Source organism: Misgurnus anguillicaudatus, chromosome 11, assembly GCF_027580225.2.
Source record: "Misgurnus anguillicaudatus chromosome 11, ASM2758022v2, whole genome shotgun sequence".
Lineage (NCBI taxonomy): Eukaryota > Metazoa > Chordata > Actinopteri > Cypriniformes > Cobitidae > Misgurnus > Misgurnus anguillicaudatus.
The window spans coordinates 26,535,258-26,551,140 of NC_073347.2; the positions used below are offsets into that span (position 1 = coordinate 26,535,258).

A 15,883-nucleotide genomic window follows, 5' to 3' on the forward strand; every position below is an offset into this window, starting at 1 on the left:
ATAAACATTGCTTCAAACACTAGTGAAACAAGTGCAGACTAGAGCTCATCTGTCTGCAGCGTTTACTATGCGTCTTTATTCCCCTCTGCATTAATCAAGTGATTACCCCACATCTGCGGAATGTGAATCTCTATGCTAATTGCTAGGTTAAGGTGAATATTGGCCCATGAACAAAATATCTGGCATGTTTAGCCCCAACACTATCAGACAGAGCTTTTAGGTCTCTTACAAAAGTAACAATTAGGTTTTCTCTCATTCAAAGCAAATATGTTTCAAGTTTGGTTAAACATGTGCAGACACCACGTTTTGTACTTTGGAAAAGCACATTTTTGCAGAAAATTAAATTCAAAGAGTTTTATAAAGTACCATGATTAGAAATCTTGATTTTTTTTAAATCATTTGCATACCAAAATATTTTTTCATTGTGTGTGTGAATCATAGTTTTATGCATCAAGTAACTTAACGGATTTATGCACCAAGGCAAAAAATAAAATATTTTAAAATAGTTTTCAAAATGATTTGAAATCATAAAAAAGCATTATCAAACTGAATTTTTTCTTAAAAAAAAGTGAATGCTATTTGCACTGAATGCTACACTAGCTGCGTTTCCATTAGCCTTTTAATTACGGAAATTGACATTGCGAATTGAAAATACGGGCAATGGAAACAGGTCAATTTCACAAACACTCCCATATATTGCAAAAAGGGTTTAAATGCTCACATGAGGTGGTCTTTCAGGCAATTCTGAAGAGATGTATTTCATAAAACTGCAATGGAAACAGTTTATTCGCATTATTAGGTCACCTGATGCAAGTCATTAAAGCGATAGTTCACCCAAAAATGAAAATAATGTCACTAATGACTCACACCCATGTCGTTCAAAACTTGTAAGACCTCCATTCATCTTCAGAACACAGTTTAAGATGTTTTATATTTAGTCTGAGAGCTTGTTGACCCTTCATTGAAAAGCTACGTACGGTATACTGTCCATGTCCAGAAAGGTAATAAAAACATCATCAAAGTAGTCCATGCGACATCAGTGGGTCAGTTGGAGTGTGTCGAGGCATCGAAAATACATTTTGGTCCAAAAATAACAAAAAATACGACTTTATTCAGCATTGTCTTCTCTTGTCTGTTGTGAAGTGCATGCCTGAGACTAAAGTCACGTGACTGCAGTGACGCGGATGACATACAACGTGGCTGACGTGTTATATGGTGCGCCCCAGCTGTTTTTTTTGTGCCCAGGCTTTGTTTACAGTCGACACACGCTGTAAGTTTGAAAAAAATAAAGTTCGCAAACATGTCTGAGGATAACACGTCAATCCGTGTCACGTGACTTTAGTCTCGCGCATGCGCCCCACAACAGACACGGAAGAAAAGACAACGCCGAACAAAGTCGCAATCCTTGTCACCCTTGGACCAAAATGTATTTTCGATGCCTCAACACATTCCAACTGACCCCCTGATGTCACATGAACATCTTTGATGATGTTTTTATTACCTTTCTGGACATGGACAGTAAACCGTACATAGATTTTAAATGAAGGGTCAGCAAGCTCTCGGACTAAATATAAAACATCTTAAACTGTGTTCCGAAGATGAACGGAGATCTTACGAGTTTGAAATGACATGAGGGTGCGTCACTAATGGCATTACTTTTATTTTTGGGTGAACTATCCCTTTAATAACATAATCATTATTTTAAAATAATAAAATAATCTGTAATGGAAATGCAGCTAATGTTGTGCCGGAAAGTTCAGGTTTAGGGTGATATCAGGTGGTCGCTTACAATCCAAAAAGTTTGCTCCGACTATGGATTTTTTGCCCATTTTATCATTCAACATTAAATATAACACTAAAGTCAAAACACTAAAATGAATATCCTGCAAATGAGCAAAAGCTCTGTGTTGAACATGTGCTTGCACTAATACAAACTTTTTAAACTTTTCATGAAAACATTTACTCTATAATGCATTTGTAATCTGTTCATAAATGAATTTGTAGATTTATTGTGGAATCAGTAGTTTCTTGCACAAATAGATGCCTGTAAATGCTGGGATTCGACAGATGTAATACCATAATGCACAATTACTGTCAGTTTGAGTTTCTCTTTCAATCATTGTCCATCTGTATCACACAAACACAGAAACCATCACAGCATAGAGGTTTTTCATCCGTCCATCTCAGCAGCAGTATCAAATCGTGCCACTTCCAGAGGTTTCTTATCCGCAGCTCGAGTTTAGATGTAGGTCAGTGTTAAGAAAATTAATTGTTTGATATACTGCATCTCTCGAGCAGCTTTAGATAAACAATTTACAAACCCAGCCCTCACGGCCCCTCCTCATTTCCCACAACCCCCTGAGAATAGACAGTTTAACATACAACTTCACAAAAATGCGAAAAAGCAGTTAAAAAAAGCAATTAAATACAATTTTACAACATATACTGTACATATATAAAATATGTAACTGGTTCCCGAGGGAATCGATCTGGTGCGCCATAAGAAGGCCGAAAGCGTAATGTCCTCTGTCTGTCTGTCTGCGCACTGTTTAAAGCTATTAAAAACACTTTTTTGAGTGAATATGTTTGAATACGTTTGGAGACAAAGAACTGTCTTGCGTTGAACAGTAAAACATTTTTAACTAAGGGCATCCTCACTGAGGTGACAGCGGCAGCCCCTCAAGGTAAATGAGCGATCGCTCTCACAGTCAGTGATCAGCTGTCCAGCTCGAAGTCCGTTTCGTTGTACACCTCTGGCCGAACAGAACGTTTAAGTCGAGAAAACTTCAATCTGATGTCATCTCCAAGTTCATCAAGACTGCGGAGAACCTAGCAGAAGATATTTCAAGAGGTTAAAGAAAATTCTATTTCTTCTAATGTACCTTCAAAGATTTCCATTTTGTTTTGATTTACAATTCTAAAAACCAACGAGGGTGTTGTAGTTTATTACCTTGTCAAGCATGTCTCTGGTGTGGGCGGCAGACACACAGAAACGAGCCCTGGCTTCTGTGATGGGTGTAGCTGGGAAACCAACAACTACAACACCAATCTTTCTTTCCAGCATGGCTCGTGAAAACGCCCTGGAATGAATGACATTTGGTTTATGATTTGGCTCGTCATCATGACATGATCAGGAATTTCCTACTTTCAAACCTTTACATTTCTCTCAACTCATTGTTTATTAGTGACATATTGTCATAATTTATCTTTGATTCTTACTTTTATTACAATCTCTTTATTTTTCCAAACTTTATTTTTATGTACTTTATTGTAAACATGTTTGTTGTCCTTTAACCCTTGTTCTCGTGAGGTAAAAAACAAAGAAAGAATTTCATTGTACCTAGGTACATGACAATACAAATAATGATTGATGGATTATTAAAGATTTTTTTTATTTGGGCACAATTTTTCATTTAGAAATCTTTCTCCTTTTTATGCGTTACAATTTAAAGTGAATTGGCCACTAGCCCTTAAAAGGGAAAAAATAAGTTGAATTGTAATTTGAATTAAAATGAAAAAGAAATGCCTCCATTTTGGTGTTAAAGGAATAGTCTACTCATTTTCAATATTAATATATGGTATTACCTTAAATAAGAATTGTTGATGCATCCCTCTATCATCTGTGTGCGTGCACGTAAGTGCTGGAGCGCGCTGCGACTCTTCGATAGCATTTAGCTTAGCCCCATTCATTCAATGGTACCATTTAGAGATAAAGTTAGAAGTGACCAAACACATCAACGTTTTTCCTATTTAAGACGAGTAGTTATACGACCAAGTTTGGTGGTACAAAATAAAACGTAACGCTTTTCTAAGCGGATTCAAAAGAGGAACTACACTCCATGACGCAATAGCACCCTTGGGAGCACTCCGACTCAGCGCAGTAACACCCTCCCTCTCCCATTATGAGAGTGAGAAGGGGAGCGGACTTTTCAGGCGAGTACTCCCAAAAGTGCTATTACGCCATACAATATAGTTCCTCTTTTAAATCCGCTTAGAAAAGCGCTACGTTTTATTTTGTACCACCAAACTTGCTCGTATAACTACTCGTCTTAAATAGGAAAAACGTTGATGTGTTTGGTCACTTCTAACTTTATCTCTAAATGGTACAATTGAATGAATGGGGCTAAGCTAAATGCTATCGAAGTGTCGCAGCGCGCTCCAGCGCTTACGTGCACGCACACAGATGATAGAGGGATGTATCAACAATTCTTAGTTAAGGTAATAACATATTTTAATATTGAAAATGAGTAGACTATTCCTTTAAGACTTTAGACCCTAAAGACTTAACACCAAAATGGAGGCAACTTAACTTAAAACACATATAGAACAAATCATTACTAAAATTGCAATTTAATACATTTCTTTTTCATTTTAATTCAAATTCTCACGAGCCAATTAGAGAATTATGAAAAAATGAACAGTTTTTCTATCATAGTACAAAAAAATTTCAATATAATAAAATACAATATATACATATTTTAAACCGATTGTTATAGTCTATATTTGAAGAGCTCAGATGCAAAACCCACTCAATGTCAATCTGTCAAAAAAATGAGATAATACGTTCATTAAATACTTTTGCATCAATTCTGCCAAATCCCGGCATCAGGTCATTTAGAAATGCTGCTTTGTTTGCAGAATCTGTTAAAAGCCACAACAATTTTAAGTACACAGAAGACGAATTGAATGAATGACAGCATGTGTATGTAATGATGCAAGAGATGTTTTACTGGTTAAAAGAGATTTATTAGAATATAGACAGACTTTTTTAGCATTTCCTTTTATTTAGAAAGGAGAGTGAAGGCTAGAGAGTGATGTCTTTTTCATGAAAGCGAATAGATATTTTAAACCGATTCTTTTCAGTGAAAGAATTGAATAACAAAATCGAACTGATTCGTTTAAAAGAGTTTGCGTCTCGAGACAGCAATGATCCACAAGTTACTCATTTTTAGATGTGCTCAACAGTAGAGCAATATCGCTCTCGGAGTCGTGTGATATAGCTCTATATCATCACGGCTGTGATTGCCTACGGCCTCGTGCCTCTGGCCTAATCACAGCCGTGATGATTTAGAGCTATATCACACTCCTACTCGAGCGATATTGCTTTTATACAACAGTTCGACGGCAAACTAGAAAACAACAACGGAGTAATTTTAAAAGCCTCTTTGTTTGAGAACTACTACTTCCGCCACGGATTTGAGGGCGGCCAGAATGACAGGTAACACTTTCGGCTGCTTTGAATCTCATATTAACTCAATGGACGGATTCGCCGTTTTTAAATATTACAATTTCTTGGTCACAAAGTATAGTTTTAAGATTAGTTCAGTCGAGAATATATATGTATTATATTTAAATCTACAGTCGATTAGTAAAGAAAGCGCCTGTTTGAACGTTTGCTTAGTGAGATTCGCCCCGCTGACCACCGCCCTCTCTGGGCTACATCTCTGACAGGGATTCCCTGGCTCTCATGTTGGCCTGATGGTCAAAAATTAGATCAAATCAGCAGTATTTGGTGTCATGATGAAACTATTACTTGGTTTCTTATTCATATTTAGTGTCTTTTGTGTTGTTATTGTTTTGGCGCGAGGTAAAAGTTAATAAAACTATACTTCTATAATGTTACTATTGCTTTACCATTTAATCTTAACGCGATACGAGCACTCGGTTATTATTAGACTTCGTTTCTTGTCAGTACTATATAAAACTGTTTTTTATAAGTGTCAGAGACGTTTTTGCATGCTGCTTATAAATATATCAGTGGCGATATCTCATAACATGTTTTAATAGTCACGTCGCGATTAAATAAATGATCAATGTCCACATTTAAAAGCTGCTGTGCTTACCTGCAGTTCCACAGTGTTTTCGCGTTCTGATAAGAGATATAGCTCCAGAAAAAAATGAGTGTTTATATTCCTGTTTCCAAGTGTTAATCGTCCACACGATGTGACAAGACATTACTCCCATTAACTTTAACGTAACATCCAAGAGCGCTGATCTTTGACGGAATAATAACTTCCGATTGGGGATTCACAGACTGATTTATGAGCTAGTAAACTAATGAGACACACGGAGAGTGTTTAAAAACAGGGCGTCTGTGTTTTTCCATTCAGAGATGAGCCTGTTTAGGATCACGATTCTTTTGCTTAAAATAAAGATCACAATTCTCTCACGAATCACGATTCTCAAGAACTTTGTTAATTTTAAAGATGTACAACCCCTGAACATTAGTTTAACATTAGTTTTTACAGGTGCAAAGATTTATGCTTCTGAAAGTTTCAGATAAGTGTAGTTTATCTTTAAATTCAGTTAATGTTAATTGTAAAGTGATTGTGTATTCATTTTATTTAAAGAAAAAAATTTAAATATAAATTTTAAGTAGACATGGATTAACATTACTTTATGGTAATGAGCTACGACGCCGTTCGGTGGCAATCAAACGCAAGGCGGAAACATTAGGTGGCAACCAATCGGAAGGCAGAAACCTCCGCTTGAGAGGATTCCAGAAAATGCAATCGAGCGTTGTTTGACGCTCTTGCTGGCGTGAACGTCCATCGGGTGAATAAATCTACATGCACGCTTAATCTTCATGCCCACTACACTTGGGCCAAATACAGGAAAATGTAATGTAAGCAGTCAAGTGGTCAAATGCAAAGACAGCAAGTGTGGTTATTTGGACGCAGCCAATGTTTATCCCTGTGCTAAAAACCCTTTCGGAAGGGATAAGATCCTCTTTTTGGTACTTAAACAACGTCAAGGTTCTTGTCGGACGTACCTGCGCATAGCTCTGCCTCACTCATTCTCTTTAGTTTCTGTTTCTTTCGGTCTAAATTCTCGGCAAAAGCATCCGCTGTACCTGTGGAGCGAGCACGAGCACATCTGGCTTGCGCAATAATAAATGTGACGTCAAGACGTCATCGCGGCCGCTGTGATTGCATGTTGTTGAGAGAACTGACGAGCCTGCGTCTTTCCTCCTTAAAAATATAATTACCTGAATCGTCAAAATGCTGGATTAAGATCGTTTGGGGGGGTCGAACCGAGATCACAATCTTTTAACGATTAATCGTGCAGCTATACTCAACAGTCATTCCGATTCAAAATAGGAGAGAGTAATCTGTATCTAATGTATCAACTTTTCATAGGAGCTTTCCCCAACAGTACACTGACTGAACCAAGACCTGGTAAACTTTGTTGATACTGAGCATGCACAGCACACGAATCAAAAACGGTTTCTATCGGACCTGCCGACTCAATGAGCCGTTAATATTGTGCATGTGTTTACAAAACAGGACGATACAGCGATTCTCGAGTCAGGAACTGGTTGCTACATTTATGAAGGCAAAAGTACACTGATTTGAGAACAGTTTTTATCTGAAGTACTAAAATACACACAACTTTGACAAAATGGGAAAATGTTCTACGACAACCATGGAACCAGCAGACGCATACATCATTTCTATCCATTGCTACTTCTTAAACCTTTCATTCAAAGCTACCAAACAGCTTTCAAGTATCTAGAAGTTGTCAGCGCTTTTAATGTGTCCTTCATCTCTACAGACAGAACAAACAGGCCGTGATCAGATACCACCATGCAGAAGATCAATCACTGCCTGCTGTCTTACAACATTTCTAGAACCCCAAGTTAAAACATTTTCGCAGGGCAAAGCTGTTAAGTTTCCCCTGTCTGTTACCTTTCCCTCACCCTTCTGAGTAAAGAGAAATCTATTCAAAACTGCACAGCTGGACTGTCATTTGCATTAGCCGAGGAGGAGAGTGAAAAAATGGATTGACGGGGAGAGACAGGCACAAAGAAAGATATAATGGAAGAGGAAAGGATAGAGAGCGAGACGACGAGGAGAAGACCTCTGCTTTGTCAGCTGAGAAGACAGCAACGAGAGAAAGCTGGATTCAAAAGGCCTCACAGCTGCCGTTGTCTTTGTTGCTGTGCCAGGAAGCTGTTATCTTTGGAGGAGTCTAAAAACGCCTGTGCCGTGATGAGCCTCTCGCATGTCATGTTTTCTTTCTGCCTCTCTTGTTTTTTCTTCACCACTGATTCATGGATCAACCAGAGCATCCAAGATGGCCACGGTCCAACGTCCTCTTGAAAGGACCACGTCGCCTTCTTTGGACAGACCGGCGTGGAGATGACTGCAGCTTTTGTAGGGGAATCCTTAAGCGGTCGGGGCATTTTCCACACGCCATTCAAAGCCGTCACCTTTGTAACCCAATGTAAGCCTCTCACATTGTCGTTTTATTGGCAGCCCGAAATGTGGGCAGGTTCACAAGTTCAAAGGGGGATTACTATAGTGTCCAGACAGTGGAAACTGTCCTTAATCACAAGGACGACGCATAGACATGAACAAAGCTCACAAAGAAACTTTCTCTTTGGCTCAACGATCTAAGCTTGGGTTTCTAAAACAGACTAAATAGGGTTGGGAAAATGCACGCTGTGAGATGCTGTTGCTACACTGGCACTCTTTAAGGGCATTTACACTTAACCAATACACACAATCCAATAACCAATACATACATACTTCATACATACAAAATAGTATTAAATATATGAAGATGCAAAACCCTCTACTGTAAGTGCACTCGACATGTTTCAGGGTTCCCACACTTTAGTTAACTTCAAATTCAAGGACCTTTCAAGGACTTTCCAGGTGAAATGCCCTCAAATTTAATTACTAAATGTGGGGACACATTTCAAGTAAGAGCAAGGTTACATTACCTTTTAAGATATATTGTTACAGTTCCTGTTTGAGGGAACTCGTGCTGCATCACTGCGGTGACACTTTGGGGACGCCTCCAGGGGTAACTGCGTTTGGATGTGTATATCAAATTCAACCAATGGTGAGGCTTAACGACAAAGACAGGGTGACGCGGGAGCCAGGAAGTATATCGCTATCTGAAATATTGCCAAAGACGGGGTTACAGGGACGCAGGAGGTATGGCAAGGGAGACGCAGCGTCTCGTTCCCTTCTCAGGGAACAACAGTAACATACGTAACCCGAGACGTTTTCATGTGTCAAACACAACTATGCAAAAAAGCATTTTTGTACAAATCAACATTCGCTTACAGAAGATATAAGCATTTAAAGCGAACACTTTAGCACGTGTGCTTAAAAAGTCTAGAATTTTTATGATATTCTCCTACACTACACAGGAAATAATATGGATTTTTTTCCAGAAAACTTCTCGCATAAAATAGATTCAAGCACTTTCAATGACCTGTATTCCATGTATCCAGGGCCTTGAACTTTTTTACCCAGAATCACAAACTTCCAAGAATTTCAAGGACCCACGGGAACCCGGATGTTTTCTTGTAAATTAGCGTGTTTTTTTATCATACTCTTATCAGACAACAAACCGGTGTTTCTGAATGGCCTGAGGATTAAGCGCATTTGAAGCGAAAGTATTTGATGAACGTATGAAACGCGCATTTAGTTAATATCAATATCCCATTTTGATTTGACTGATGTGGCGTTTAGCGGCTTTTGCATCTGAGCTACTCATATATATATTTGTATCATAATCATGCAAATTCGAACCTGTGATCTAAGGAAAGGCAGAGGCTTCAAAAAGGAAGGCATTATACATTGATCATCTGTAAAGATGATCCCAGGCTGGGAATCTGCTTACCCGACTTTCCCCGGTAGATAGAGCAGGAGCGGTACCACAGGAGAGTCCTGGTTGCCATAAATGATGAAGCCCATCTCTTTCAGCCGAGATCTGAAGTAGCGGGTGTTTTCAGCCAGCTGCCGAACTCTACGCTGGCCTGCGGAGGAGATACAGACAGATATGTCATCGAGCAGAATTTGTTAGCTTTTATTGGAAAAGGAGAGACATTAAATGGGAGTCTACGATAAAGTAAAGGTCATGATTTACAACAGAGCAACCGTGGGTCGAAAGGAAAAGTGCAAATAATCTCAAAGGGCTCCTCCATTGGGACTGTACTGAAATGATATTTTTCACCTTCTGGAGCAGATGAAACAAGATTCAAGTCAAAACAGACAAGCTTTAAAAAAGTTAATTAGAATAAATGGCCACACAGGAAAAAGATACTGAGTGTGTTTACTTTCAAATCAATAAAACAGCTACGCAGAAACAAATAATTTACTATAATAATTTAGAGATTTTTCGCAGTACACATAGTCATTTAAAAAGTAAATGTAACACGATTTTCTCATTTTGCAGTTTCTCTGTCAACTCCATGAGTCGAAAGCGTTCTTTTCGCATACATCCGTTTGTGATGTTTAAATTTCACACATGAAGACATGCACACACAAACAAAACTGCGAGAAAGCCAGTTAAAAGGTGCACTGCGTAACTTTTAAAAGGATCTCTTGACAGAAATGCAATATAATACACATAACTATACTATTAGTAAGAACCATATTGTTTTTATTACCTTAGATTGAGCTGTTTTTATCTACATACACCGTGTGTCCCCTTACATGGAAGTTGTCATGTTTCTACAGTGGCCCTAAATGGACAAATTGTTCTATATAGTGCATTTCATCACTACGATGTCTCAGTTGTTGATGTGTTTGTTCTGTGGTGGCTACAGTAGCTTCACTATGCGTTTGGAAAGAAAGGGGTGGGCTGTGGACTGAGCCGTTGGCTGCAATTCACAATGTCACAGCTAGATGCCGCTAAAAATCTACATAGTGGACCTTTAAGGAGTTTATGTTAGCTGTAACCATTAATTGTGCAAATGTGCGTTTTCTCAATGAATGAATCTGAATGAATTACGGTGAAATTCCGGCACATCCCAAAGCCAAGGGGCGCTCTCGTGCAGAAACTCCCTTTGTGCCACAGAACAAGTAGCATTACAAGCGCTATTCCAGGAAATGTCTATAGACGGTTTCATTGGACGCACGTGCACTGACGCGATACACATCTGGATCCGAATTTTACTTCCGGTTTCGTTTTTTTTTTATGGTCCGACTAGTTGCTAAACTGATCTCTTGAAAAAATGTGTTGGTTTCCTAGGTGATCTATGAGTTGTTTTTTGCTTGTTATATAAGTAAACTACATTTAAAGAACTTTGTTGTTATTTATTCTTAGCAGAGTTTACCGGAAGTTACGTGCAGACCATGACAGCCACTTATTTATGTTGTTACTGCTGAAACCGTCTGTAGGAATATTAAAGGGGACAGAGAATGAAAAACCATTTTTACCTTGTCTTTGTTGAATAATGGTAGTCTACCCGCATTCACAAACATACAAAAAGTGCTAGACATGCTAAACATCTCAGTCTCATAGAAATTCCTCTTTTAGAAATGTCAGCCTGAAACGGCCCAATCTGAAAAACTGATGCTTATGACATCACAGGCATCTAACTGCCCCTCCACTTTAAAATAATTGGCTACATTTTTTGAGTGGCAGCAAAGTCAGCCAATCAGTAATGAGATTGCAAGTTAAGCCAATGGGGGGGGGGCAAATAGGTGCAAAACCACTTATTTAAAATCCCCCACCCCTAATTGAGATATCTGAGGTAGGTTTTTAGGAAGCTTCTAAGGCATTACAGACCCAAACAAAAAAATTTTTGTCTACATGTCACATCACAGAACAAGGATAAATACCCCGTTCAATAATTCTATGTCACCTCCTTTAATGTCGCTGTTCTTCAAATTGTTTCAGGTATTTTCATGATAATAACAAATATTTTGAATGATTTTGTTTAACGAGTGTTGCTTTTTTTAAATGCACGTTATAAACGACTCGCACAAGCTGTCGATTCTGAATCGATTTCAGAGGCATTTTAACGGGACACGCAATTAACCGCTGCAGCCCTAGTTTAAATGTAGCGTAAATCGGTGTAAGCGTGTAAATGCACTCACTGTCACTTTAGTTCACGTTTGAAAGGGTAACTCTAATATTGTGGTTAGGGGTCTGGAGAGGTCTAGATCTTGAACGTACTGTAATGCATCTGTCATCTTACATTTATATTTAAATACTGAAATACTGACAGAATTTCTGCCAACAACCTTTCTTAAGACAGTAAGTTAATTATAAAAAACATACAGTACTGTATGTTGTGATGATGTCAGAAGTAACCCAACCATATTTATTTAAATTTGTTTATACAAATCTATTTGAATCTGGTGGTTATTTGAAAATTCTCTTAGTTGTAGTCACGGTTTCACAGTAATTCTCCAGTAGTTTGTAGTGTTTAGAGACTCTCTGCCCACTCCGCGGTAGCACAAATCCTAAACAGACCATGTCAAGCACAGCCTGCAAACCATAGAACAAATATGTCTACAAACTTGTCCCTAAAAACACTGGCACAAAGATCAGTCCAATTCTTACGCATTTTTTGTTTGCCTGCGTGTAGTTGTTCTACCAAATATAGTTGAAAACACTGGGAAAATATCCAAGGAATTGCAACACTTTAGTGGCATAAAGCCATACCACCAGCAGTTACTACTTTTACAAACCATACTTAGCAACAGCATCATCTTTTCATTTTCTAGTCAGGCTAGAATGTATAGATACCCATTTCTTTAAGCTGGAACTGAACGATTTACATTAAACCGATAGATTTTCTTTAGGGTGTTTGCTGTCTGTTTGCCTACACCGTGATGGTCTCTAATGTCTCCAAGTCTAGGAAAGAAGCCCAAATGAGTAAACGGGAAATGACATCATCTGCTCTGCTGTTCAAATCCCAGGATCAGTCTTTTAATAGCCCCTCATTAAGACCATTAAGTAGTTACGTGAGACAGAGCAGACCCATTCATAAAATAACACAAAAAAACATGGTAACAAACAAACCAGGAAGAAAAACGGTAAAAAACACTTTCAACCAATAGGGTACAAAACCGAATCTGAAGCTCTTGATTATGGGCTTATGCAAAAATAATCACTCTCAATTATTACATGATCCACTAGAAGTGTAGTTTTTTTGTATCTATACAAACATTGTCCTATGCCTGTATTTTCTTGGCTTTTTATTGTTTTGGGGTGCTGGGAGGCAAACTTTCAGAGGTGTCCCTAGACAATAACCTAACGCTAAGTGACCAGACATAAAGCGGCTATGAAAACGGTTGATGCAGCATCTAAAAATGTAAAAATACAGAGGCAAAATGTCGTGCACACAAAATGCTAACTTATTGCCAGTGAATGTTGATGTCGTTCTTTGTTCAGTCGAGAAGAAATTATGTTTTTTGAGGAAAACATTCCAGGATTTTTCTTATTTTAATGGACTTTAATGGACCCCAACACTTATTTGTTTTAATGTAGTTTCAAATTGCAGTTGAACAAACATGAACAAACAATTTAAAGCTTTATTTCTATTAACTAACATTAACAAAGATTAATAAATAAATGTAACAAATGTATTGCTCACACTGAAAAAAAAAAGATTAATTGAATTTAATCAATTTTTTAAGGTAAGTGGTTGCAATCAATTTATTTAAGCTACATTTAAAGAAAAGTTGTATATTTTATTTTACTTAACTAATATTTTTTGTTTAAATGTAGCTTAAATAAATTGATTGCAACCACTTACCTTAAAAAATTGATTAAATTAAATTTTTTTCAGTGCATGGTAAGTAAACTAATGTTAACTAATTAACCTTATTGTAAAGTGTTACCAATAAATCTATATCATTTTTACATAATATTGCTATTTATGTATCCAATATGAAAAAAGTGAGACATCTAATAGTTCTCACTATAAGAAAATGTGATTTGTGCCACTAATGATAAACAGGCTTTTTTGTTGTTTCTCAGTTGTTATGGTAAAGCATTGTGTACATACTGATAAAGTGTAATTTAATGGATAATAAGCATACATGTTAAATGTTAAAAAGTAATGGGATACCACAGGGTACCCTATTTATGGAATGTCCCGAAACATTAATGCTTTATGGACATGACACATTTAATTGTAACTCATTTATCTGCTTATCCGCTTAAATGTTTACATAATGTGTCTGTTTGTGGAGTCAGTCTATGCCAAAATAGTACCAGCTGGTTTTGTTTTGTCGGGTTGAATAGTAGACAAATTTCCCTCTTTTCCAAAAGATTCTTGGCTTGCACATAGGATACAATGATTTTGGCACACGGTTGCAGACTTGGGGTAAACAAAAAGACTCGTGTGGTCAGTGCAAGCTTAGGGATTAACACACTGGACTAGAAATCAAAACTTTGATGGATGAAACACCAGAAAAGGATATTTTACCAGCTTCAATGACAAAATAGCTCAATGAACACAGTTTACTACCATGTTTTGTCTTGATCGAGTTATATCAATCCCGTGATTTAATGGTGTGAATCATGCAGCACTGGGGCATGGCCAGGTCTGTCTCAAGGTTTGGCATCATGACTTGAGGTTTTGGAAACAACAGTATGTTTGCATATAATTACCTGTGAGCCGACTGGCAGGTATTTGAAGAAGGGGTGTGTTCTGAAGTCATGCACAAAAGACTTCAATTGAGAAAAATAAACACAAGCCGTCTTTAAACCACATTACATAGAAACCGTTCGAAAGCAACACTGAACACCGGCAGACGCTATAAATAGCAGGTGAAGCTCAATCCAAACAATTAGTAGTAGATGTGGGAGACCTTTTGTGGCATATTGTGTAGCAAATCCACGGTTTTATTTGGGAAATGTTGAGCATTGTAAAGTGAACACCACTCAAAACACTGTGACTCATCCTCCACAGAGTAACACATTGTGTCAGTGACACCCATTGGTGCCTTTCCCAAGTCAAATATAGACTTTAAAACGTTCCACTACTGAAGCAAAATACAAAACATTTTGTCTATTATTAAAATAGTACGTTAGCCATTTCCTGCATCCGGTTTTAATGATCCCATGAAATCAAAACAGTTTCTCTTACTGGAACACAGACCAAAATCTTACCTCACTACCTTATTTTGGACAAAAAGGCTCTTCAATTTAAACAACCCACCACTGACCAGCAATAGCAGGTAGCCATGCCCATGTCTGTTACGTAAAGACTATTGATTATTTTTAAATGGGTAAGAACAAGTAAAAGGGTTTACTCCTCAAGCCATTAGAGAAAGTACAGCCAATGATTTAAGCCAGACTTAAAGGAATATTACACTTTCATAAAAAAAAAAAAAAAGATAATTTACTCGGCCCCATGTCATCCAAGATGTTTTTGTCTTTCTTTGTTAAGTCAAGAAGAAATTACGTGTTTTTTTTTTTAGGAAAACATTCCAGGATTTTTCTCAATTTAATAGACTTTATTGGACCTCAACTGTTCACAGTTTCAATTCAGCTTCAAAGGACTCGACAAACTGATTCCAGCTGAGACATAATGGTCTTATCTAGCGTAACGATTGTCACTTTCAGCAAGAAAAATATGTACCGATTTTTAAACCACAACTTCTCGTCTTGCACTAGCCGTGTAATGCGCCTGTGCAACCTTACGTATTGTTTAATCAGTCCCTCCAGAAAAACGCAATTGTGCGATCGCGCGATATATTGCATAATCAGCCAAAGTCCGCATATTTATGCGGGGCTGCATTTTTTCCAAATACGACGCACTTTCGCCGCATTAATTACATATTTCCGCGCACAAAATATGCGGGGCTTGCATGATTTCATAATCTCCGCATTTTCGTAGCAAAAAGTCACACATATATTAGCAGAAAGTTGAAATATGTTGCATTTACTTCCCAAAAGCGCAGCCGTGTCCTCTATTGCCATGGGAACATTATGAAGTGACGTGATTATGTGACATGAACATCATTGCAGCTTTTGCAAAGTTTCCGCAGTTTTTGCAAGTTCCGCAATTTTTGCAAATTCCCACAATTCCCTCGCATAAATTGCATAAATATCCCGCATATTCCATCGCTTTTTTTTTAAGAAAATGTGCCGCAAAATCGAGGATTTTTGCCCGCAACAA

General features: G+C 37.8%; 1 protein-coding gene across 3 annotated transcripts in view; it reads right to left on the reverse strand.

Moving 5' to 3' along the window:
- Window positions 1-1,974: 1,974 nt before the first annotated feature.
- Window positions 1,975-15,883, reverse strand: part of sptlc3 (serine palmitoyltransferase, long chain base subunit 3) — a 40,019-nt gene continuing 26,110 nt past the window's right edge. For all 3 annotated transcript variants that reach the window (XM_055170311.2, XM_055170310.2, XM_055170312.2), the window contains exons 10-12: window positions 9,640-9,775; window positions 2,951-3,080; window positions 1,975-2,829 (exon numbers count right to left, since the gene is read on the reverse strand). In XM_055170311.2, the coding sequence (XP_055026286.1) occupies window positions 2,716-2,829; window positions 2,951-3,080; window positions 9,640-9,775 (380 nt within the window). In that variant the 3' untranslated portion in view covers window positions 1,975-2,715. The remainder of the gene's footprint in view (window positions 2,830-2,950; window positions 3,081-9,639; window positions 9,776-15,883) is intronic.